General features: G+C 51.6%; 1 protein-coding gene across 1 annotated transcript; it reads left to right on the top strand.

The window, feature by feature from the left end:
* Positions 1 to 18,917: 18,917 nt before the first annotated feature.
* Positions 18,918 to 21,767, top strand: LOC135999875 (olfactory receptor 14A16-like). Its single transcript, XM_065653447.1, has 2 exons — positions 18,918 to 19,027; positions 20,813 to 21,767. The coding sequence occupies exons 1-2, from the start codon at positions 18,918 to 18,920 to the stop codon at positions 21,765 to 21,767; spliced, it is 1,065 nt and encodes a 354-aa protein (XP_065509519.1).
* The last annotated feature ends 4,544 nt before the right edge of the window (positions 21,768 to 26,311 follow it).

The following is a 26,311-nucleotide window of genomic DNA, read 5'->3' as shown; positions in this document are numbered from 1 at the left end:
ATTTGAGTGTTCCTTCCATCTGATATGGGCCTTGTCCCCGTTCACCTCGGTTGGCCTTGCAGTGGAGCTGCTTGCCCCCTTCCTTTTCCTTCCAACAGGCGCTCTCCTTTGTGTTCCTTCCCAGGTGGTTCAGGAGATCATCAATGAAGCCCTGGAGAAGCTGGAAGAAATGCAGGTCCCGATGCCTGATTACGCCCTAAAATCAGCAGGTACCATGACACTGTACAAACAAACCAGTTCCAAAGCGCTTCCTGTCCAGATTGACAAGATGGCTATTGGAACGTGCCCAGGGGTAGGAGAGAAGGGGCAAGAAGTCAAGGGTGACCTTGTGCCCTACGAGTGCCCCCACAGACAGAGCCTGTAATGGGCCAGACCCCATGGGAAGCACAGAAAGCCTGGTTCACGTTCTTGTCTTTTTGCACAGCCCCAGGACTCCCTGCTATGTGTTCTAGAGGGGTCATTCCAGTTAGAAAGTGGGGAACCCACTGTAGGACATGGATGACAACTGAGAAGCTTTTTCAAGTCAACAGTGCAATATTGCTCCCAACACTGCCTGATGATTCTGCTCATGTTTTAATTTCCAGGGGCTGCTGTCATTCATTCAAGGACTTCTCCATCCCTCCGGAATGACAAAGCCAAAGTCTTCCTGTACTCCATGCCGGTGATGGATTACATGAGGTCCCCTGAGCTTGTTCTTGAGGTAGGAGCACCAAGAAGCAGTAAAACAGAGGTCAGAGAATGACCCACACACACTGCTCAGAGTTGCCTTCCCCCCCTGTCTTTGCTCCTCGAAGCTTCTTCTCCTGCCTCCTTCTCGCATGGACCTGCTCTCCTCCTCTGTCTCCCTGCTGAGTATTTCCTGTCCCAGAGAGCCCCAGGTTCTCGGTGGGAGCTTCTACCAGGCCAGGCTGCTCCTGCAGTCTGTGTCTGCCCAGTCGCTGTGCAAACTGTCAGCACGGCACAGAAGGAGAAGGGCAGAGGTGCCTGCAGAGCTCTGGGAGAGGGCCAGGGCAACCTTCTCCATGTCAATGTAGTTTCTTCTTCTTTGTTCAGCCAGAAAATCATCCTGGAAGCTGCTGGCCCTTCCCAGGAAGTCAAGGACAGGTCTTCATCAAGCTGTCTGAGCCAGTGATTCCCAGAGCAGTCAGCATGGACCATGTGTCGGGGACAGCGTTCCATGGAGAAAGTGTCTCTGGAGCTCCAAAGGACTTTGCTGTCTACGTAAGTGATTTCTCTGGAGTGGGGGGAAGGGGCTTGCACAGCATTTCTATGCAGGGGGTGAAGATGGTTCTGAGAGTGGAGCGGCCTGAAGGTTCCTCCTGGCTCTCAGAACAAACAGGCTCCTTGGAGTCGCTCCCTTCCCATCGTTGTCCTCTTTTATTCAATGGACCACTCGAAAGGAAGCTTCTGGGGCAAGATGCTACTCCAGGAGCCATAGGGAAAAGGAGCTGGATAGTGCATGGTCCTAGACCTTGTTGGCTTCCAATGCCAGTGGGATTTGTGATCCTCAGGTTACCTCCCTCTCACTGGGAGCGTCTGCTCCTTTTCTGACCAGCAGCTTGGACTCGTTGAGTAGGCAAGTGTGCCGTGCTGCCCACCTGCAGCTTCTCATCTTTTCCTTGTGCTCATGGTCCTTGGACTACGTAGCTGAAATAAGCCTGTGCCTCATCGACTGAAGTTCAGTCTTGCCATGGTGCACCAGACGCTCTTGTTTTCTCCACCCCTGTCCTTCTGTAGGGCTTCAAGGAAGAACACGACGAGCAGGCAACGTTCCTGGGACAGTTCACCTTCCTGGCAGCACTGAATCCCAGTCAGACCTTCCAGCTGAAGGTATGGGGACAAAGAGGGAGGAGAACTGTAGGAGAGGAGGAGAAATGCGGCTGGATGGGGAGAGGCTTCCCTGCCAAAGGGCTACAGGCAGCCCTGTCCTTGAACGTGTGCCACGCTGGCCTTTCTTCTGATTTAACTTCCTGGTGGCACATGGCTGGACTGCCGCTCTTCTTCTCTTTCATTTTGGGTTTAAACTTCAGCACTTAGAAGCGCCACAGTTGAAACTACAATCAGCTTGACTGTCTGGACCCCAAGTGCACACAAGAGGCCACATCCCGTAGGATGCACGACTGCTGCTCTGCCAGTTAAAGACCAGAAATACTGGGCTTCCTGAGGATTCTGTTGGTGCTGGCAGTGAGCAGTGACAGGGAGGCCATTCTGTTTCTGTGGCTTCCTAGAGAAGACAATGAGGCATTTTCCTGACACCACCACTGGGTCTTCTGACTGTGGAAGCCTGTGCCCCAAAGCAGGCGAGAACTTTCCAGTGTATTTGCTGAGGCATCTGGGTGCTGCTTCTTCCTTTGCTAGTTCTCATGGCCCAACGAGGTAGAGCAGGACAAGAACATCTTGCCCACGACAGGTCAAAAGCCGTCGCGGGGCAGCTGGAAGGAAGCTGTTGAACGAGGCCGTCGCTGCGGCACTTCTGTCAGTGGTCACGTACCAGAGAGGAAAAGGCGACTCATTTCTTCTTGTCATTTCAGAACGAGCTCCCTGGGGTCGTGAATTACATCCAGCTGCAAGTGCTGAGCAACTGGGGCCACCCGGAGCACACCTGCCTGTATCGGTTCAGGGTGCACGGTGATCCGACCAAAGACGGGTGAGAGCGGCCAGTTTCATCTATCAATAAATTCCATTAATGTTCACCAAGTCGAGTTCCAGTCTGCTTTGCCTGTGATGCTGACTGGTCCTCCCTGAGCTAACTGCAGCTCCCCGTCCTTCTCTCAACCCATCAGCTTATGGGAGACTTCAGGAGTCCACAGCAAGATTTTCCTTATTAGGGAAAACAGGAAAACTCAGTCACAAATCTGCAGAAAGCCTGACATCCACATGCTTGCTGCCTCCACAGGAACATCAGCAAGGCCCTGCCTGTACACCAAAGGTTAAATTAATGGAGAGTTTTCCTGTGCAGGAAGCAACTAAGGATCGCCTGAGTGGAACCATGTGTTGTTACCTGTTTTCACAAGAGGCAGATGCTGCTTCAGCGTCCATCTTTCAGTGTGTTGCCAATGTGAAAATGGAAGTGTTTTTTTTTCTAAGAAGGAAACCTTAACTGGAAAGTTGGTTCATGCCTCATTTGCCTCCCTGTGCCTATAATCGAATTAATAGCTCAGGAAACGTTACAGAGTGATTAGCAAAGCAATCCCAGGACACTTCAGAGATCACATAACCACACGAGTCTGTCTTTCCTTTTGACCCTGAGTTCCCCAACCCCAAGGCAGGAGCAGGCAGGGCAGTCGTTTCCTCGAGTCACACCAGGGAGGAGAGAGCAGCAAGAGCGCTTGGCACCCAGGGCTGGCAACAGCAATTTGTGCTCTGAGCTGGGGCTTAGTCCATGTGCAAGCCCAGCACGGATCCAGATACCAAACCGAGGGTGTCAGTTCATCCCCGCTGCCACACACACGGCACCTTCTCCCATCGCCTCCTCCCGATGAGCTGTTTTCCAGCCCCTTCCACCTCAGCCCAGCTCAGACACCTGCACTCTGGCCCAGGGCTGACTGGGGCTGGTGACCCTCGGGGCAGCAGCAGGAACCGCTCTGACCCTGGTTGTGGGGCTGTCCCTGCGCTGAGCCCTCAGGCCCAGGGCTGCTGAACTGGGCCATGGTGGGGCCCAGGGGTGCCGAGGTCGACAGGTCCCCCCAGCCTGTCTGTGCTGGAGACACCTGCTCCTGCAGCAGCCCTGGTCCTGGACCTGCTCCATCCTCATCCAGAAGTACACGTTTGTTTGGCATTTTCTTAAAACTGAAGATCATTCAGGTAGAGGCAGAGCCTGTTCAGAAGTTTGAGTAGTTTGGGGACAGAGGCCAGTTGGGGGCCAGGGCCCTCAGGGGTGGGAGCTGTTTCTGCCCCGTGCCCTTGGCCTGGCGCTCACAGCTGGGAAGGGACTTTCCAAAATCCTGCTGGGAGGAGCCAGATGTGCCCACCCCCGGCACAGCCTCAGGGTCTGCTGCCAGCCTGCCTTCAGATCATCTCTCCATAGAATCATAGGATCGCTTTGGTTGGAAGAGACCATCAGGTTCATCGAGTCCAAACATAACCCAACTCTAGCACTAACCCACGTCCCTAATGACCTCCAGTCTAAACCTCCCCTGGCACAACTTGAGGCCATTTCCTCTTGTCCTCTCACTTGCTCCTTGGGAGAAGAGACCAACACCCTCCATGCTCCAACCTCCTTTCAGGCAGTTGTGGACAGTGATCAGGTCTCCCCTCAGCCTCCTGTTCTCCAGGCTGAACCCACCACTTCCCTCAGCCGCTCCTCATCACACTTGTGCTCCGGCCCATCAGCAGCTTTGTCGCCTCCTCTGCACTCTCTCTAGTGCCTCAATGTCCTTCTTCTGATGAGGGGCCCAAAACTGAACACAGGATTCAAGCTGCGGCCTCACCAGCACCGAGCACAGTGGCAACAATAAAGTGTGGCTGATGTTCTCTCTTGACCACACTCCCTTCCCCACTAAGGAAAGGGAAAAGGAGGAAAAGGGAGAAAGACTTACAATTTGGATAGATTTATAAAACAAAACAATACAAAAATTAAAACTTTCCTCGTAATACTAATAATGAGACAAATAAGGCAAAATATACAAAACCTATATTGTATTGCCCAGAGTAGCCAAAATGCTGCCACAGGGGCTGGTGTCACAGCAGAGGCTGCAGGGAAGACATCAGGAAGTCCTGGACTGGACTCGGCAGTAGACAGGAACTGGATTCAGGGATGCAAGGACTGGAACCAGGATCAGGGTTGCAGGCAGGACAACGGGCAGGCTCCTCTTGAGATGCCGGCCATGCACCAAGAGCCTGAGACCCTTGTGATCTCCCAGCATTAAACTGTGCATGATGTGGATGGCATGGAACAACTCGGTTTTCAATTGGCGTCACTTGTTCTGTCCACCCCTCCCTGCAAGTACAACCCCCTCACTTATGGGACATAAAAGATTCACCAGCGATGTTGGCTGCTATAGCAATAAAATATAGTCCTAGGCCTTTTCTGCATACCAGCCCTACTGTTAGCTCAGTAAAACTGTCAATATTGGCCGTTGTCAGCTCTGGAGCAGACGGTGTTTGAAAAACATGCAGCCAACTGCAGAAATATGCAGTTACTTAGAAGAGCTTAAGCTGAAAGGAAAATTCACTAAAAGACAATTAGTCTTGTTTTAACCAAAAGCAGGACAGCCCTCATCACAGTCTGCACCTTCCTCAGAGAGGCAGCAGAGGTGAGGGGCCGATGTCCTGTCTCGGGTGACCAGTGAGAACAGGACAGGTGGAAGTGGAATGAGGCTGCGTCAGGGCACGTTCAGACTGGACATTAGGAGAAAGTTCTTCACTGGAGGGTGGTCGGTCACTGGAACAGGCTCCCCAGGGAAATGGTCACGGCTCCCAGCCTGTCAGAGGTCAAGGAGTGTCTGGACGATGCTCTTTGTCTTGTGGTTTAGTGTCACATTGTTGTGCGAGCAGCGGGGAGCTGGACTCATTGATCCTTATGGGGATCTTCTAACTCGAGATATTCTATGATTCTGTGGTCTTCAAGCTCAGGAATATTTCATCCCAGACCCGTTTGTGTGTGTGTTTGTCTCTTTCTGCGCTACCTGGGGAGATGAGGAGATGTCTGGGAGGGATCTAAACCTTACATGTGTCACATGGATGAATATTTTCCACTAACACAGTCAAGTGTACAGAGAGACATGGCGGGGTTGGGGAGGTGAGGAGCAGGTTCTCCATACAGTGATGGACCTCAGGCAGACTGCTGCTCCTTCCTGTCCACACCTCCTCAGGGGACACTCTGCATCAGTATCAATGGGAGAATTCTCCTCTCACTTCTTCTAAGAGCTCTTTCTGTACCTTCCTCCTTCACTACACCCTTGAAACTTATCTGATTAAGCATAAAAGTCTTGAAGACCATTTGTACATGATGGAAGCGACAGGGCTTTATCAGTCTTGTGTGATAACTGCCAGTCCCAGGCAGATACCTCAGGTACACCGGGGCCTCTGGAGGTTTGCACTGGGGGCTTATGGTCAGACCATGGAGCTCTGCCTGAAAACATGAGAACTGCTCTCAGTTCTTCAAAAAACAAACAAACAAACAATACAAAACCACAACTCTCTCATCAGCTGAAATGATTCAATGTTTTAAATAAAATGTCCATGAATTTCTGTCCTGCCAAAATATGGATTTTTACAATATGTATGAATTGCAGGAGAAGAAATATTGTAGTTACCCTGTGCTTGTATTTCCAGAACTCTGCCTATGAGACTGTGTATTTAATCCCCCTGAACATCCAGGTGTTTCTACCTGTCCTTATTCAACCCACCATGTCTGCAGTCATCTCTTCAGAAGCCTGTCTGGACATTTGCACTTTCCACTGTTCTCCAGAGGTTCTTCTCCTCTCACTCTTTGCTCATTCAGAGCCTGTCACCTTTCTCTGCTTTGAGCTTCAGGCAGGTAAAGCTGAATTGTCTTTCAGCCGTCGCTCTCGTACTCCCTGTAGGCAACTGTTCAATTGTGGTGATGGACCTCACTGGAAGTGGCTTAAACTAACGATAGAGTATAGTTTATTGTTCATTATGTTCTGTTGTGTTTTCTTTCTCATTATCTTTTTCGCTTTCTGCCAATTAAAAAGCCTCTTTGTGCCTATTTACATCCAGATCTCTAAGGAAAGCATGAAGTAATTCGTGCAGAGAAGCTGTAACAATCAGGTGCAAACTTGAGTGGGGAATCTGATGTAAAGAAAAGTGATGCAACTGCCAGGGGGCCAATGATCGAAACAGAAATTTGGAGAGGTGAGGAGCAACAGTCTCTGGCAGGAGGCCTGGCTGTGAGAGGACACTGCTGAATGCCCCAAGCCTGCAGGCCTACAGTTTTTAGCTTTTTCAATTTGTCAGCCACTGTAATGGAAATGTCCTTGAGAGAAGCTTTATAAGAAGACATAAACCTTCAGGCCCTGCCCTGAGGAGATCACCTTGCCATCTGGAAAGGCTGTTCTGAGGCCAGCTCTGTCACACAAGTGCCCATTGCCTGTCCCTGCCTGCGCTCACAGGACTCACACACAGCAGGACGGTGACCAGGCTGCCAGAGCACTCAGGCCTTGCACCAACACAAGAGATGAGAAGGAGAGTGTGGGAGTGGAACGAGAACAGCTCTGGAAGGCCAAGCGCTGCTGCTCCCTGGCAGTGCTGCGAGGCTGGACTCTTTTCCCCTCCACCCATGCACAAAGGAACTATCCCCATAGCTCCAAAAAGGCCTTGGAGTTAGGATGACAGCAGAAAAGTATTTGCTGAAGGGCTCTTTATTTTGCTTATACACAGAGAGCACCATTCTGCATTGACACAGCCACTCAGTGAGAAAGGAAAAGCAGGCAGTGAATTGCAAAGGGAATTACAACATTATCACAATAAATACAACTAGAGAAAAAAAGTACTGCGGACAGGATGAACCTGCAATGAGTTAGACTATAACTCTTATGTAGAAGAAGACAGAGACACTTTACAGCTTCAGAAGAAATCCAGTCATCTGTTTCCTCAGGGCATCCTTGAGCTCCTGGTTCCTCATGCTGTAGATGAGGGGGTTCACTGCTGGAGGCACCAAAGAGTACAGAACAGACACCACCAGATCCAGTGAAGGGGAGGAGATGGAGGGGGGCTTCAGGTAGGCAAATGCACCAGTGCTGACAAACAGGGAGACCACGGCCAGGTGAGGAAGGCACGTGGAAAAGGCTTTGTGCTGTCCCTGCTCAGACGGGATCCTCAGCACGGCCCTGAAGATCTGCACATAGGACAGCACAATGAAAATGAAACACACAGAAATTAAACAGGCACTAAAGACAAGAAGCCCAACTTCCCAGAGGTTGGAGTGATAGCAGGAGAGCTTGAGGATCTGGGGGATTTCACAGAAGAACTGGTCCAGGGCATTGCCCTTGCAGAGTGGCAGTGAAAATGTACTGACCGTGTGCAGCAAAGAAATGAGAAACCCAGAGGCCCAGGCAGCTGCTGCCATGTGGACACAAGCTCTGCTGCCCAGGAGGGTCCCGTAGTGCAGGGGTTTGCAAATGGCAACGTAGCGGTCATAGGCCATGACCGTGAGAAGACAATATTCTGCTGTAGCACAGAAAAGGAAAAAAAAGAGCTGGGCAGCACATCCTGTATATGAAATGGAGCTGGTGTCCCAGAGGGAATTGGCCAAGAACTTGGGGACAGTGGTGGAGATGGAGCCCAGGTCAAGGAGGGCGAGGTTGAGCAGGAAGAAGTACATGGGGGTGTGCAGGTGCTGGTCACAGGCTATGGTGGTGATGATGAGGCCGTTGCCCAGGAGGGCAGCCAGGTAGATGCCCAGGAAGAGCCAGAATTGCAAGAGCTGCAGCTCCCGTGTATCTGTGAACACCAGGAGGAGGAACTGGGTGATGGAGCTGCTGTTGGACATTTGCTATCTCTGGGCATGGAACACTGTCACAGGAGCGAAAGACAGTGACACATTAGGGGAGACTTCTCTGAGCAAAATCAAAGCCATTTCTCACACACCCTCCCCTGCTCCACACCCCTTGTCCTTTTCCAGACCTTCCTTCAGCTCCGTGGCTGAGCCCTGGGTGGTGCTGGCTGGAGGTGCCGTGAGGAGCAGGGCCTGTGCCCGCTGGCTGCCCAGGAGTCAGCCCTGCTCTGCAGCAGGGGTCATGGAACGGGGGGCAGGGGACAGACCTGGGGTTCAAAGTTGTCACCTGAAACTGCTGCTGGTGAAGAAGGGTCTTTCAGCATGTGCTCTATCACCGAGAATGAAACAGGACGGTAAAATGAAATTTGAAATGTTTGGGTGTTTTATAGCTTCACAGAATCACAGAATATTAGAGGACTGGAAGGGACGTCAAAAGATCATGTAGTTCACTTCTGCAATTCCCCTGGAGAGTGTTCTTGGGTGTCAGAAACCCTCAGCATTTCTCCTGCACTCAGAGAGAACAGAGCGAGTCCTGCAAGGCAGGAGAATGCCTGTGGGTCAGTGCAGAGTGAGGGCAGCTGCTCTGTCCCTCTGTCTTGCTCCCAGCTGCCCTGGGCTGGCACCTGTCTGAGATGGAGGCTGATCACACTGCCGTGTTGCCCTGAAAAGCCCCCAGGCACTGCTGAGAGCAGAGGTTTGCAGGTTGGAAAAAAGGACAGGTCAGCCTAAGGCTGATGGGTTCAACAGATGTGGTGCTGCTGCTGTCCATGGGCAGAGAAGTGGCTGAAGGGATGCTCCGAGGCTTCTGGTAGACGTACTGATCACTCAGTGTTGCAGTTCAGGAGTCTCAGTGACTTGTTAAAACTGGAAAGCTCCTTTTGCATTTATCCTTTCCTACACCCCTCTCCCTCCCCCCAGTCTTGGAATAGGAAATGAAAAGCAGAGACTCAGGAAAGCTCCTTATCTTTATAGTAATACCTGTATAGATCTTCTCCTTGAAACCTCCAATTGGAAGTAGTCTGCAGTGAGCTGGAGCTGTGAGTAGACCTGACCCACAGAGAACCCAGCAGCAGAAGGACCCTGCCGTGCCAGGGGTCGCTCCTTCCACCCACGGCTTCTCCCCTCAGTGTTGTTGGGATCTCCCCGGGCAGGCTGAGCGCTGACCCTGGCAGGCGGCAGAGTCCCTGTCCCGGCACAGCCCTGGGGTGCAGGGACCCTGCTCTGCAGGACAGCCCTGGCCACCCCTGCCTGCACATTTGCATTTACACCCCACAGCCATCCTTGGGAGAACGCAGCATTCATGTCTTGTCACTCTGACAGTGCAGAAGGCAATCCCTGCTCTGCAGCACATCCTCCTCCTCCAATCAGAGAATCTCTGAGAGTTGTACTTACATCTCTTGCAGGCTCTGCAATGTGAGAGCTTTCTGAGATCCTACCAAGATTTGCAGATGCATGCCCTGCAGCCACAGGCTTAATATCTGTGAAGATTTTTCTCCAAGTGAGTTCTCATGTGTCCTCCCACTCCAGTCTGTGTTTCCCCTCTCTGTGCCTGGCTCCTGTCCCCTCGGTGCTGCAGGCAGAGCCCTCAGCCCTGCTGCGCTTTGCAGAGGAGCTGCTCCTGGGCAGAGCTGTCTCTCTGCAGCGCTGCCGCTTGCCATGAGCTCCCTCTGTCCCAGGAGCCCAGCCCAGCTCAGCACCACAGGAGCAGCCCATAATGTCCCTTTCTCTGGCCCCTCTGGGCTCCCTCCAGTAGTCCCTGGGGCTCTAGGGGCACGTTCTTTGAGACAACCTCAAGTAATCAGTGATCTTGATCCTCTCTCGTCTGCAGAGACACTTCTTTCCAGCATTGTGTTCTTTGTATTAAAACATAAATTGGTATGAGAATCATCTTTTCTTGTCCCAGGCAGAGCTGACGCAAGCGGGGACGCAGGCCCTGTTAAGTTCAGCCCTGCTGGAAGATCACTGGGCCTGCTGAGCTTCCCTGTATCTCAAGGCTTCAGGCAGGCGCAGCCTCCTGCTCTTTCTCACAACAAAGCAGGAATCTCAGACATAGTGATAAGGTTCCTAGAGTTTCTCACAGGCCTATGTTATCTAACACAGACGTTCTACTCATCAAGCACACAAGGTCAGTAAAACAATTAGCGTGATGTATGTGCTTTTCCTACAGACAGGTGCAAGTCACTTGAGCGTATTTACATTTAGCTAACCTCCTCGCCAAATCTTCCGCTACATTCCCATACACATGGGGTCTTGGACACTTGGTACCAGGTTTCCTTGGGGCAGGTCAGAGCTGGGCTGGTGCCACAGCTGGGGTGGTTCAGCCCAGATGGGAGGCAATGTCCTCAGCCAGGGACCTGACTGGCTGAGCTGGAGCTGTCAGTGTTGCAGACAGAGCTGTGACACGGACGGAATAAACTGCCAAGGCAGGGTGGCAGAAGTTAGTTCATCTGGTCGGCAAGGACAGCAGCCTCCAAGCACAGCAACAGTCCAGATCAAAACTCAGTCTAGACCTGTAAGGCAATTCAAGGACCTCATGATGAGCTGTTACTACTTCAGGACCAGTTAAATGAGAAACAAAGATAACGTGTGGCCATTCATGAATTTAATCAGGGTAAGAATTGGTAGTCTCTGTGTCCCTTGTCCTCCATCTTCACCAGCAAGGTCTCTCTGGACTCTGTGACTGGAGGCAGAACAACCAGCAGTGGATGGGGATCAAGTCAGGGGTCACTGGAACTAACACAATCCTTTCCGGTCTATGGGACAGGAGGGGCAGCATCCCAGGAGCTGAGACAGCAGGACCATGTCACAGGGAGGCCACTCTCCACCACCTTGGAAAGCTCATGGAGACTGGGGGGACTCCCTGACCACTGGCAGCTCTCACACATTGTGTGTACTTTTCAAAAATGGCCAATGGGTGAGCAGGGGAACTAAGGGCTGTGCCCCAGAACATGGCCACTGGGACCCCATTTCTGGGTGTCTGGAAGAGAAGGTGATGGGGTTTACCCAGGGTAGGTTGTGTCTGTCCATCCTCTTTGCTTTCTGTGAGGAAAGGACAGGGTTGCAGGATGTGGGGAGAGCAGTGGTGGTCTGTTACCTGGCAGTCAGCAAGGCATTCAGCACCGTCCCCCACAATATTCTTGTGTCCAAGGAAGGATAATAGGATCTGCATTGGTGTGTAAGTAGATGGGTAAAAACAATCTGGATAGTTGGGCTTGGAAAGGTGCTATAGAAAGGGAGAAACTTCCCAATCCTGAGGACAGTCAAGCACTGGAAGCTGTTTCCCAGGAGTGCACATTCACTCTACCCAAGTGTCCAAGATGTTTTTGGATAAAGCCCTGAGTAATCTGGTCTGACCCTGCTTTGAGCAGGAGGTTGGTCAAGACACCTCCCGAGGTCTCATACAGCCTGAGTAATGCTGTCCTTCCTTCCCCTTCATGTTTTCAATTGAGGTAGAGCTCTCAGGATCTCTCTGACCACAGAAGTAATTCACATGAGGTCCAGGGCTGCTTTACAAGTGCCTCCAAACAGTCCTGACCACATCTTGTGCATCCCTTTTCATTTGCCCCAACCCAGCGTCATCTTTTTTTGCTGTCGTCATGCCCACCTTGTTGATCCTTTCAGAGCAGGTTGCTCAACAGGTGTCAGCATCCGTGTACAGAGTCTGCACATCAGCCAGGCAGTAAAGCCATAGTTACAGTAATGGAGACGAGGCTCTTGACCAGCTCCTTGTCTGGCTTGTCTCCTGACCCATGTGGTGCTTCGGGCTGTGAAGAGAATCAAAACCAACTATTTGACTGGGGTAGTTTCATTTGACATGTGTCACGCAGGGCAGATGAAGGGAGCTCAGAACTCCAGTCTCCGCTGCACAGTTGGGACTTCAGAGACTGGAAATGCAGGTGAAAGTGTGTGTCAGTGGACACCACATAAAGATTCTGGATTCCTTTGTGCCTTTGCAGTGAGCTGGCATCTGCTCCTTGGCCTTCTTTGGCTAAAAATGAAACTATTCTCCTATGCCACCTCCACCTCACAACAGGAAAAAAAAAAAAAAAAAGGAGAAAAGTTATGAAAGAAGGATGATTTTGGGGTAATTCTGTCCAAGATGTGTACTCATTAAATGATTAAACACAAAAAAAAAATTGAGAGAAAAAGCATTGTTCTAAGAACTTCTTTCAAGACACAACTACTAAGGTGTAGTAGCTGTTTTGAAAAGCAAGAATGACTGCTAGGAATGAAATTAAAGATCTTTAGTTCATCATCATCACCAGTGAGAATAAGGAGTTCCCTGTTACTGCTATTAGTTGGTAGTACCACTCTTCTAAAACATCCTTGAGAGCATCTCTGTTGTCCCTCGGCTCCAAAGCTCAGCCTGCTCAGATTTTGAAAGGATTGTTTCAAACCTCTGTGACCCAAATCTCTACAACCATCTCTCCTCAACAGTCTTTTACCCCAGGAAGAGGAAAAATTCCAATGCAGGCACCAAACCCGTGTCCAACCTGCCTGGAGAGCCAGGACAGTTGTGCCACACAACAGCAGCCTCTGAGGGAAGCTGGAGGTGATGGGAATTGAAATGGTTTCAACCCAAATCATAGAATCGTGGCATCATAGAATCATTTAGGCTGGAAAAGACCCTCAAGAACATGGAGTCCAACCGTAAATCAAACAGTGCCAAGTCCACCACTGAACCTTATCCCTAAGCGCCACATCTCCACATCTTTTAAATGCCTCCAGGAATGGAAGCTCCAATCCTGAGCTGGCAGGACACCATTGGCTGCAGTTAGACATAAGATACTTGTCATGACTGAGAGTTCAGACCCCACTGGCAGGATGTCTCACAGCCCTCACTGAGGAGGGCAGGGTGTTGGGGAGATGGGAGCACGTTCCAGTTTCCCAGATCCCAGGACAGAGCCCAAACCATCCTTCCCTTGAACTCTGGCATCCAGTTTCCTGAGACGCAATGCTGGTGGGCCTTCTGTGGATAATCATGTTAAAAGGCATGAAAAGTCCTTCAAATGTTTTTGTAATTTATCAAGGAATGCCAGTTTTTAAAGAAAAAAAAAAGTTTAACATGCTTATATTTACATATCTGTAAAATAGTACTCTGCATCTCTGGTAGCCCCTAAGTGGTTCAGATGACGGGTGGTCTGGCAAAAGTCACCCTGTTCCTCCCCAGGTGCATGGACACTGCTCATGTGCCTGTCCAGAGACTGGCAGAAGCTGGATCCCCTTCTCGGGACAGACTCCTTCCAGGAGAGACACAGACACGGGGGTAACTCATCAGGTCTTCATGGCATTTCACTCCGCATCCGTTTTTATGTAATTGGTGATTTCCTGGGATTGCCCTTTCTGCACAAATGATCATAAAAAGACAACCACTTACTAACACATGGTCATAAAGGGGCTGTCATGGACAAGAAAGCTCAGCATGGGCTCTGGAGAGGGCAAGGAAGTTTATAATAAGCACCAGGAAGAACCAAGAAGCTCAAGGCCTCTTCTGAGGAGCAGGAGACCCTGAGCAGCCGTGACTGGCCATGTGTAGGTGTGGGAGAGGGTCAGAGCATGTCAGGGAGAAACAATGAGATGGCCGATGGCTTTAGTGAACCCTTACAGCCAGGTCTCAGCCCAGAAATGTAAAATACTTGATGTCTGCAGGTGGAGGAGCAACAGGAGGAAGATTTTCCTGGGAAAATGGAAGGAAGGTCTCTCTTGGGCTAATCGTGTATGGTAGTGACATTTCCATCTTGTGGGCATGGCTGTGCCTGGGAGATGGGGAATGGCTGCTGCTGGGGGTGGCTGTGCTCAGCCATGGCCCATGAGCTGACCTTGCTCTGCTCCTCTCTTACACTGCCCACACTTGGATGGTCACCAGGAACCATCCATGAACCTGGTGGATGCATGAACATCCTGGAGTGATGGGGTACAGATCCAAATAGAGGGTTTAAGCAAGTTTGGGACTGGGACATTGAGGTGACTGGTGACCATTGCCTGGTCTATGAAAGAAGCTGGATGAGTTGTGAGGAACTCACAGGCATTTCCAACTCCACAGAAAACCAGAGCCTTGCGGTTAAAGCAACAGCACTTGACATAAAACCCACCCCCAAAACACAAAACACTGTCCACAGGCAAAGCCTTGAAAAACATTTGAGAAAAATTTGCAAGGTCCCAGGGGTCAGGGCTCAGCCATTCTGGGTATAAACAAGCATCAAGGGCTGACATGGCACCAGAGCCACCTCCACATTGCCCTCACCACCTGTAACCAGTGTCTCCAAGTCTTTGCTTCACCAGCCTCCAGGGACAGGGACCTCGAGTGGTTGTTTCCTTCACAGCTGTGTCAGTGATGGCCCTTCCTGGGGTCCCAAACACCCTCAGAACCTTGGGGTTTGCTTCTGCCTTTCACTTCCTTAGAGCTTTGTTCATTCTTTCAGTAGCTGCAGTTCAGGATCACGGCACCAGAGGACTCACTAATATCTAAAATGCCCTTTCATGGCAATCCTCTGTGCATCATTTTCCAAAAGGCTTCAAGTCTGGTGTGGGTGATTAGAGAGATTTCAGGAACAGCCAAACAGAGAGCATTTCCTTAATAAATAGCCATAAACCAGTATTTCTTCTGTTTCCTTCCCTGCTCGTCCTTCCCTCCCTTTCCAGAACAGGTGGTCTCAGCAGTCTCCTGTTCATATTGATCTGGAGCGTCTCCTGATGAAGATTGAAGATGTCAGAAAAGTGGGTGCCTGAATCACCGTGTGAGTGAGGAGACAGGCCAGGACAGCTCAAGAGGAGTCACACTCCTCTGGACCAAGAGGTGGGTGTTCCTGGGAATGTCAGGTGCCACAGCACAGCGATACTTGTGTTCAGGGAGCTGGTGAAATGACCCATTTCCTTTTCTGTAATGGTGTCTGAGTTTGCTCAAGTAACCCCTGACTTGAGCCCCATCCAGTCCTGGGTGTTCTCCAGACTCCTGCCTTCAGGAACAAAGCCCCAGGAGACCTTGCTGGTGAAGATGGAGGCAAAGAAGCTGTGAAGTACCTCAGTCCTGTCTGCTTCTACTCTTACAAAGTCCAGCAGCAGGTCCATGTTACCCTGGTTGATTATTTTACCGTAAGGAAGCAGTGTCAGCTCATCTGGCTGCCCTCAGCCTCCCCTGCAGGTTTCAAGTCCAGGGCAGCTGTGGCATCATCGCCACATCAATGGAAAAGGTTTCTAAATTCCTCCTTTACAGCTCGACACACTCCCACATTCTGTGTGTTGCCTTTTTCCCCTGGAGCTCTGTCAGTTCAGACGAGCAGCCTCACAAGATAAATGCTACTTCTCATGGGTACTCAGAGAGATCATTCGCGTTCTTAGAGCAGGCTGTCCTGTAAGGCCTGTCAGATTTCCTGAGCTCCTTCAGCCTTCAGAGCTGCTTCCCTCGCACCACCTCTATCAGCGCCCCCAGTCATGTCAAAGTCTTCTCCTCTGGAGCCCACCAGCCTGTGCTCTGCTGCTGGCCTTCCTCCCTCCCCTCTGGTGCCTGGGACCCCACTGTTTCCTGCTCACACCAGCCAAGGTGGACGCTGATGTTCACATCCTCGACCAGCTCTGCCTTGTTTGCCAATTCCAGATCCAGGTGAGCATCACCCTTGTTGACCCACCAAGCAGCCGTGTTAAGAACTTGGCCCAAGATCCTCTGGACTGTTGGCACCTGCCGCTTTGCCTGGCCAGTGAATACCTGGGCAATTACAGTTCCCCATAGGAACCTGCTCATTGACTGGAGACTTCCTCTAGTTGCTGATAGAACATCTTTTCCATTTCTTCTTCATGGTCAAGGAGTTTGTAAAATCCAACACGTTGTCACCCTGTATTGGGTTTACATGGCCAAGTCTTGGAACTGGGCTGAGTGTGGCTGTGCTACAGTTGTCACCTCTCGGAGAAGACAACAGAGGTTTGACCGACGTCAGACAGAGCTGATTTCAGCTGGCTCCAAGATGGACCCACTCCTTGCCAAATCTGAGCCGCTCAGTGATGCTGACAGCACCTCTGTGATATTGTATTTGAGAAATGGTAAAAAACACTGCACAACAGCAGGTGGGAGAGAGGAGAGAGGAAATAAGAGAGAAAAAACACTGCAGACACGAAGGTCATATCCCGTAGGACCCAAGTAAGTCCCTCAGCAGGCCAAAGCCTGCTCTCCTGAAATCCTGCTCTTTGCCTTGTTATCATCTTCCAGGAGCCTCAACTCTCCTTTCTCATCCCTGACTGCTACATCCCTGACCAACTCTTTCTGGTTTGTAGGTGGGAAGTCCCACAGGGCACCTCACCTCACTGACTCCTCAGTCACCCGTGAAAGGAAGATGTTGTCAAGGAGCTCCAAACCCCTCCTGCATGGCTGGTACCTTGCAAATATTGGGATATCTTAGGTTTGCCATGAGGACACAGCCCTGCAAACATGAGGCTACTTTCATCTGTCTGAAGGAGGCCTCATCTAATTCCTCTTCCTCATTAGTGAGTCTGTTGCTGATGCCCACCCACCACAACATTGCCCATGTTGCTCTGCCCTCTCATGCTGACTCCTCAGCTGTTCAGCTGATATCCTCTGTCCCCAGGCACATGTCCTCCACACATTCCTGCTGCTCCCTCACATAAAGGGCAACTTCCCCTTGGACTCCAGACCTCTGGCATTATGAGCACCAGACCCTCAAGACTCCACAGTTTCTCCAGGAGGGGCTGTTTGTAGTGCCCTGAAACTCCTCATGCTGTTATCTTTGGAGAGACACCCTCATCAGGATAAGCCATCTGCAGGTAAACATCAAGGGATGACCACAAATGGAGCTTCAGTTCAGGGAGGGTCCAGGCCTTGAGAAACTTTGGGATTCCACCATCACAAAGCTCTGAATGAGCTGTATGGGGGCAGGAGAATAACCCCATCCATCAGGACAGACCAGGACCTGACACGCTGAGCAGTGACCCTGAGGAGAAGGGCCTGGGCACTACAAGGGCCGCCACACAAGCCCGTGCTGCACGCTCACCATGAACAAGGCAGCTGCACATGGGGCTGCTATGGAGGAGCGTGGGGACCCAGACACCTGGAGTTCTCATCCCATTCGGTTCAGCACTGGTGTGACCCCACACACACGGGTGTGTGCCAGTGTGCGGCTTCCCAGTTTGGAGAGCTAGGGAGGAACTGGGGAGTGTAGGGCTCTGCCAAGGCAGGGTTCAGGACCTTGTGCGCATGGTGTGGGATGCTGAGGGACCTGGGCTGCTCTGGCCCAGCAGCGCTGGGGAGGCTGCAGCAGTGTAGGAGGAGCCTGAGAATGCTTGAAGGGTGGTTTCAGAGATGGTGGAGGTTTTCTTCATAGTGGGAAAGAGCTTGAGAAAGAAATAATGCCACAAAGTGCAACTGGGTAGGTTCTGGCCAGACATGAGCAGGAAGGAATATGACTGGAAGGGCAGTGCTGTGGTGGAGCCGGTCACCCAGAGGGAGTCTGCATCAGCCCAAGGCTTTGTGCTTCAAGGAACAGCTGGGGAGGATGGAGAGATATCAGCAAAGGAAGGAAAATGCTCATGCAAGAGCAAGGTGGGGCAGCAGGGGGGATGTCTCCAGCCTGCAGGGAAAGAGGTGCAGGTGATGCCACACCATAGCACAGGCTGTCGTGGAGATGATCACGGATGTAAAGAGGCTGAAAGCCCCCACCAGACATGAGCTCCTTCTCCCCTCAGCTATGGCTGTTGTCTCCACCTCTGATGCCTGTGAGGAGACACCTTGTCCTTACAGCACAGGGGCCTCATGGCCTCCTTGTCCCCAGCCAGGAACCTGGGAGGTGTTGGACCATAGTCCTGCCCTTGGCCTTGCACAGCCCCACATCACACTGTCCCAGGAACAGCCCTGGGCAATGTGGAAGGAACAGGATCTGCCTTCCCAGGGTTGGGGGTCAGGGGTTGGCCCTTTGGTTAATGAAACACAACCAGGTTTCCTGATCATCAGAGAGACCTTCACCTTGCTTTTCCTGACCTGTCATCTTTGCCTCCAGTTTCCTTCTCTAACCAGACGCTGGGGTCAGTTCCTCAGTAGTGTTCCTCAGTGGGACCCATTAACATTATAAGAAACTTTGGAGTTTGAACGAGACTTTGACTTCTTGAGAGGTTTCTTCAACTTCCTCTCTGTGTCTGAGGTTCATGGACTCAGCGCCAAAGCCACCAGAGGGATCATTAAAGCACCTTGGGCTGTTCCTGTGCTCCTGAGCTGGGCTGGGCTCCTGGGACAGAGTGAGCTCATGGCAAGCGGCAGCGCTGCAGAGAGACAGCTCTGCCCAGGAGCAGCTCCTCTGCAAAGCACAGCAGGGCTGAGGGCTCTGCCTGGGGATCTCAGGGAGACGGGCAAGGCAGAGAGACCTTGAAGGTGGTCAGGACTGGGAGGATGACTGAGAGCTCACTGGAGGAGAAATCTTTGCAGCCCTTGCCATGGTAAGTCTCTGGGTGCAGGGCAATGCAGCTGTACGTCCTGGAGGCATCTCCTAAAGTTAGCACAGGCACAGTTTGTGGGATCTGTAAGGAGGGGCCTCTTGTTCAAGCAATATTGAACAGCTGTGAAGCCGGGTGAGCATGCAGGTGTTTCCAGGGCTGTCCTGCAGAACAGGGTCCCTTCACCCCATGGCTGTGCCGGGGCAGGGATTCTGCCACCTGCCAGGGTCAGTGCTCATCCTGCCCAGGGAGATCCCCATGGCACTGAGGGGAGAAGCTGTGGGAGGAAGGAGCGACCCCTATGAGGGCAGGAAGGGAGCTTGTGCTGTGGAGAGGGAGCTGTGTGGGTCAGGGCTGCTCACAGCTCCAGATCACCCCCAGGGCTTTTTCCAAGTAGATGCCTAAAGAAGATCAATGCAAGGATTACCAGACAGGTAAGATGCTTTCCTGAGCCTTTCTTTTCATTTTCCTGTCCCAAAGGTTGGGAGGTGCACAAAATGATAAAAAGAAAATGAGCCCTCATGCTTAAAGAAGTCAATGAGACTCCTGAACTGCAACTTTGAGCGATGAGTACATCTGCCAGAAGGCACCCAACATCCCTTCACCACTCCTCTGGCTGTGGCCAGCACCTGCGTCACCTTTGCTGGACCCCTGAGCTTTAGTCTGATTTGTCTTGTTTTCCAAGCTGCAAACAGGAAGATGCCCCCAGGCAGTGCCCTGCAACAGGCAGGGGATCTGTAGAGCCAGGGTGAGGGCACAGAGGGTGGGATGGAGTATGTGAGCACTGACAGGGAAAAGACATGACACATGGCAAGACCTCCCAGGGGGAGAATCTCTAGGCAGCAGGGAAATGATCAGAAATTAGAGGAAACTAAACCCGGAATTGTTATAGGAGGCAAAACACAGAAAACTCCTTGTGATCCCCCGCAGTGCAGATCCCTCCTCTGAGCAGCCCCCTCACCTCCTCTCCCACCCAGCAAAGCCTCTGCCCTCAGGGCCGGGGCCTCCAAGGCATGAACCAGCTCCTGTGCAGCCAGAGCTCCAGTTCCCTCTGCAGAGCACAGGGGCTGAGAGCAGCTGCCCGGCAATGCTGGTGTGTGGGAGGTGGCTGCACAGCTGGGGAAGGGTGACGCTGTCTGAGTGCCCGGCTGCCCCTGCCCTGGCCCCTCTCAGACCCACCCTCACCGCATTTTCCTTCTTGCTCCACTGCTCTGGGTCACTGTTGTTGTGATCTGGTTCTTGCTGTCAGGCTCTCTGGGGATGGGAGTTTCAGCTGCAGTCACAGCCTGATCTTGTGGGTCCTTTCCTGCAGGTGTGTCCATGGGAACACGTGTCCCAGCTTTCCTCTGCCCTGTGGGGTGTGGGCAATGCAGTCTGTGGGGCTGCAGAATGAGCTGAATCTCCCTGAATCAAATGCCGTCATTACAACACTTGGACATATCCTTCAGGTGTCCTTCCAAGCTGGGAGCTTCGCTCCAGGATGCAAACCTGTCCTACAGCATCTTTGTGTTTTCTGAAAGGCACACAGAAAAACGCAGAGTTGCTACAGCAGAGAAAATGCTGTCGGGTTTGTGCAATGTGCCATGTGTGTCTTGGGCTAAACGTGAGATGCTGAGACCTTAGGTAAGGGTGAGACATCTTGTGGTTCCATCTGACAAAGCTGAACCCCAGGACTGGCCCCTGCCCCCGTTCCATGACCCCCTGGTGCAGAGCAGGGCTGACTCCTGGGCAGCCAGCGGGCACAGGCCCTGCTCCTCACGGCACCTCCAGCCAGCACCACCCAGGGCTCAGCCACGGAGCTGAAGGAAGGTCTGGAAAAGGACAAGGGGTGTGGAGCAGGGGAGGGTGTGTGAGAAATGGCTTTGATTTTGCTCAGAGAAGTTTCCGCTAATGTGTCGCTTTCATTCCCTCCTCTGACAGTGTCCATGCCCATCGGCAGCAAGTGTCCAACAGCAGCTCCATCACCCAGTTCCTCCTCCTGGCGTTCACAGACAGATGGGAGCTGCAGCTCTTGCACTTCTGGCTCTTCCTGGGCATCTACCTGGCTGCCCTCCTGGGCAACGGCCTCATCATCACCACCATAGCCTCTGACCAGCACCTGCACACCCCCATGTACTTCTTCCTGCTCAACCTCTCCTTCCTCGACTTGGGCTGCATCTCCACCACTGTCCCCAAATCCATGGCCAATTCCCTCTGGGACACCAGGGACATCTCTTACCAAGGTTGTGTTTCTCAGGTCTTTCTCCTTTTATTTGCAATATCAGCAGAGTGTGCCCTTCTCACGGTCATGGCCTATGACCGTTACGTTGCCGTCTGCAAACCCCTGCACTACGGGACCCTCCTGGGCAGCAGAGCTTGTGTCCACATGGCAGCAGCTGCCTGGGCCACTGGGTTTGTCTATGCTGGGATGCACGCAACTAATACATTTTCACTGCCACTGTGCAAGGGCAATGCCCTGGACCAGTTCTTCTGTGAAATCCCCCAGATCCTCAAGCTCTCCTGCTCACACTCCTACCTCAGGGAATTTGGGCTTCTTGTTTTCAGTGGTTTTCTGGTTTTGGGAAGTTTTATTTTCATCCTGCTGTCCTATGTGCAGATCTTCAGGGCTGTGCTGAGAAACCCCTCTGAGCAGGGACGGCACAAAGCCTTTTCCACGTGCCTCCCTCACCTGGCTGTGATCTCTCTGTTTATCAGCACTGGTGCATTTGCCTATCTAAAACACCACTCCATCTCCTCCCCATCCCTGGATCTGGTGGTGTCTGTTCTGTACTCAGTGGTACCTCCGACACTGAACCCCCTCATCTACAGCTTGAGGAACCAGGAGCTCAAGGATGCTCTTAGGAAGCTGATGACTGGATTATTTCAGCAGCCATAGGCTGCTTAATTCTCTCTGAAAATTGCTCCCAGTGTATGTCATGACAGGCTGAGTTTGTCTTTCCTTTGCTATATTTTTTTTCCTTTTCCTCATATGATGATGTCTTCAAAGTAATGTCACTAGACATCCCATTAAGTATCCTCACATCTTGTGTGACTGAGACAGTTTGTGTAAATGAGGAGTTTTTCATTGTATTTGAGTGAAATAAATGAACCTACAACAGCTTTTTTTTTTTTTTTTCAGTCTGAGGTCCATCCTCAGCATAGCTAGAATGAACAGGAAATGAAAACACCTTCCTGGATGCACCAGCGTGTGCCTGGAGCAGTAAGAGGTCTTGAGGACCTTAAGGGTCAGGGCTTTTCTGCTGGCCTGGAGAGAGGGGATGGCCTGGAGGGGCTGCAGTCCTCTCAGGATCTGCTGGAGAGGAGAGCAAAGGACACAGGTGCCTCCTTTTCCTTTTGTCGTGCATGTTCACCCACCTCTGGGGTGGCTCCTCTCGGAGCCCCAGGAGCTGCTGTGCCCTTCAGAGGGGCAGAGGCTGTGGGGTGACTGCCCAGAGCACCTGCAATGGGCACTGGTGAGGGACCAGCCCCGACTGGGCTTGGCTGGGGAGAGGGTGTTGATGGTGGAGAGAGGGCAGGGGAGGTGGGAGAGACTCGAGGGAGTTGGGATGGGCTGGAAAGGACCTGGGAGAGAAAAACATCAGCATGTATCTCATGCTGCATGACCACGCAGGGTGAAGACTCACACCAGGGGTTGTGGTGCAGAGCCAAGGATTGTGAGAGGGATCAAGACATGCAGGTGCAGGAGAGAGGAGCCTGTTCTGTGCCCTTGGTGACACGGACAGACCAGGAAGGTGGCCCAGGGCCTTTGTCACCCCCCAGCCACTGGGCATCTCTCCTGGGCCATTTCCAGCACTGGCTGCTCACTCCAGGTTTATGGGTGAGGTTCCCTGTGAGGCCATTTAATAACAGCAGAGAGTGATGCTGGGGCTGAGGGACTCAATGCCTTCTGTGCCTGGGTCTTTACTGGAACACCCTCCCAGGCCTCTGTGCTCAGTGAAGGGGTTCAAGGAGGAGAGCACGTCTTGGCAGGAACCTCAGGAAACCCCAGCAGGACAAACACCAGCGTCTGCCCCTGCAGGGGACTCACCCTGGCAATGGCACAGGCTGGGGCTGCCTGGCTGCGAGCAGCTCTGTAGGAAAGGTCTGGGTGGGCAGGGAGCTGGGCAGGAGGCAGCGTGTGCCCTGGTGCGCGGGAGGCCAGGAGCACCCTGGGCTGTGCCAGCAGGAGCACGGCCAGGAGATGGAGGGAAGGGATTCTCTGGAATACTCCATCCAGATCTCAGATCCCAATTCAGGAAAGATATTGGCCAGATGGAGTGGGTTGAGCAGAGGGCCCTGGGGACAGCCAGGGACTGGAGCACTTTGCCTGTGGGGAGAGGCTGAGGGAGCCGGGCTTGTGCAGCCCAGAGAAGGGAAGGCTGGCAGGGACCTCATCACAGCCCGTCAGTACCAACGAGGAGGTGATGGAGAACACACAGCCAGGCTCTTCACCATGGTGTGTGGTAGAAGAACAAAAGAGAATGGGTGGAAGGTGAAAGAGGACAGGTTCAGCCAGGACATAAGGAAATTTTTTTTCCCCAGGAGCTCAGCCAAGTGCCATCTCAGGTCACCCAGAGAGTCTCTGCAGCCTCTGTCCTTGTGGGTTTTCAATCTCTGATTGAATGAAGGCTTGAACACCTTGATCTGACCCAGTTTCTGACAGGTTGGACTGCAGACTCCTGAGGTCCCTTCAGCCTCAGTTCTCTTATGATCCCATTGTGATGTTGGGCTCTGTTTCTAACTGGAGCAGAGCAGACGATTACGGGCCATGAATCCACCTGTGCTGTAGGTGACCATCTAAACCAACATCTCAACCAGTGAAGCAGTCAACACCTCAGTGTGACTCGCTCTGGGCAAAGTGTGAGGAGTCCTGGGCAGGGAAGGTTTAGAGGGCATGGGGTGCTATGCAAGACACAAAATGATCTTGGCTTAATGCCTGCAGGCCCGTCAGATATCAGTTAATGTCAACGAAAATTAAAATAAGAAGAACGAAAGATCCAAAGCAAAGGAAGGTGCCAACATACTTTTTTTTTCTTCTTTTTTCTTTTTAAGTCTTTGTGGGGGGGTTTCTTTTCTTTGAAAAGGAAAGAGTTTTCCAGAACTGGGAATGGATTTAGGACACAAGTGTCTTCAGCTACAGGGACACAAACACCTGGTGCCAGTGTAGATGCCCCAGGAACCCCTGCCCAGGCTCCACCTGCATTGCAAGGTGCTCTGGTCTCCCCCAGGTCCCCTGTGATAGATGCCAATCCCAGGCCAGCACCTCAGGTACACTGGGTCTCCTAAAATGGCACTGGCTGTTTATGGTGAGACAACAGATGACTGATGTCTGCCTGGAAAGGTGCACTTTGTTGTTGTTGTTGTTTTGTGGTTGGTTTTTTGCGGTTGTTGTTTGTTGGTTGGTTTGGGTTGGTTTTTTTGCTTTGGTTTTGTGGTTTTTTTGCTTCTTTCGTTTGGTTGGTTGGTTTGTTTGATTGGAGGTTTGGGGTTTTTTTAACATATTAAAAAAAAAAAAAAAGCAAAAAAGTGAATTACGGGGAAGTGTACTAAGGGTAGGAAAACAAATATTGGTCTTCCCCTGTACTTCTATTACCAACACTCTATTATTTCATCTCCTTCGTCATTCAGGAGTTTCCACCTCTCCTGATTAAATGTCCATGTCAAAGGACAACTTTCCAGCAGACTGTCTGGACATTCCCCGTTCCCAGTGCCGTCAGGTTTTGTCCTCCACTTGCTCTTTGGTCATTCAGTTGCCTCTCAACTCTCTGGTTTCTGCTTTGAGCTTCAGGGAGTTACAAACTTGCCCCATTCTTCAGAGGTCCAATTAACCTGTTAGTCAGCATGTTAATTGTGTTTCTATCTATCCTTTCCTATCTTTCTGTCTAAAACAGTTCTTGTGTGGATGTCCCTTGTGGATGGTGGATCTCGTTAGATCCAGCTTACACACACAGTTGAGGGAAGTGTTTTAGTGTTTATTGCGTAGTGTTTACACAGGAGAGCGGGTGGGAGCTGGTGTGCAGGAGCTGCAGCATCCACCTGCAGAGCTCAGTGGAGAAGTCTGATGTGAGGAAAAGTGATGCAAGTGTCTGGTGGCCAATGAGGGAACTGGCAGATGGGGGTGGGGGGTGGGCAGCAAGGTTGTCCATACAGTGTCCAGCCTCAAGGGACTGTTCTCCTGCCTGTCCAGATGTCTTCAGGAGACCCTCTGGATCAATGTCCATTGTAGAATGCTGTTGTAACTTCTTCTATACGCTGAAAAATGATAGAAAATACCCTTGAGAGAAAAAACCCTTCTTTATGAAATCTTCTTTGAAATCTTCATCAGTAAGTGTCCCATTGAAACCTCTCCAGTTAGTTCTACAAGTCTTGAATATTTGAAGAAAATTACAGAAAGAAACATCGCTCGTTAGGGCTTTCTGTGTTTTAATGAGCCCCATGGCGTATTTGGTGCTGAGTCCATGAACCTCAGATACCAAGGACAGATTGAAGAATCTCCTCAAGAAGTCAAAGCCAGAAGCAAACTCCAAAGTACCTTGAAGCATTAATGGGCCCCACTGAGGGCTGTTACTGACAAAGCTTCCCAAGGGGCTCGTTAGAGCAGATAATTGGAGGCTGTGGTTCCATCAGGCAAAGGCAAAGTGCATCAGCACAAACCCTTGGTTTGTTTGATGAAGGAGAATGGCCAAGCCTTGAGCCCCTGCCCCTAGGAAGGGAGATCCTGTCCCTCACGTGTGTCTCAGGGCTCTTCCTGGGGTTGTGGAGAGTGCAATGCCCAGTGAAGGACAATGGTGTGACACTTCCTGGCCTCCCTGGGGGGTGCAAGGAGGCGATGGGGTGCCATGGGCATGACAACGATGTGTCTCCTCTTAGGCCTTGGTGGCAGGGACTTCAGCCATAGCCGAGGGGACAAAGACCTTGGGTCTTTCAGGGACATCCAGCATCATCCTGGGCCATCTCCACCACAGTCCATCCTACACTGTCCCAGGCCTGTAGCTGTTTCCCCACAGGCTGCAGACACCCCATGAGCTTCCCCACCTTGTTCTCATCCCAGTGTGTCCCCACCCGTGCTGACGTCTCTCCATTTTCACCCGCTGTTCCTTGAAACACAAAGCCATGGCTGATCCATAGTCCCTCTGAATGAGCACAGCCCAGTGCTCAGAATGACATTTCTTTACCCTGAGGTCCACTCTGGACCTCCAGAGCTGCAGTTTCTGATGGTTTTCCTTTCTCATGCTCTTTCCCACTCCAAAAAAAAGGATTAAAAAATAGTGCCATCATCTTGGAAAGTGATTTTCAAGATTTCTTGAGGTACTACTCTTCTTTCTTGTAATGGTTTTACCCCAGCCAGCAACTAAGACCACAACAGCTGCTCATGTACTCCCCCAACTGACCAAGTGGGGTAAGGAAGATAACTGAAGGGAAGGGAGAAACCCGTGGGTT

Source organism: Caloenas nicobarica, chromosome 30 (assembly GCF_036013445.1).
Source record: "Caloenas nicobarica isolate bCalNic1 chromosome 30, bCalNic1.hap1, whole genome shotgun sequence".
NCBI lineage: Eukaryota > Metazoa > Chordata > Aves > Columbiformes > Columbidae > Caloenas > Caloenas nicobarica.
This window is presented reverse-complemented; position numbering and strand designations above follow the sequence as displayed.

Coding starts and splice junctions, on each gene's coding strand:
- LOC135999875 (XM_065653447.1), top strand. CDS start 18,918: ATGCAGCTGTACGTCCTGGAGGCATCTCCTAAAGTTAGCACAGGCACA. Junction 19,028..20,812: donor TTGAACAGCTGTGAAGCCGG/GTGAGCATGCAG, acceptor CTCCTCTGACAG/TGTCCATGCCCATCGGCAGC.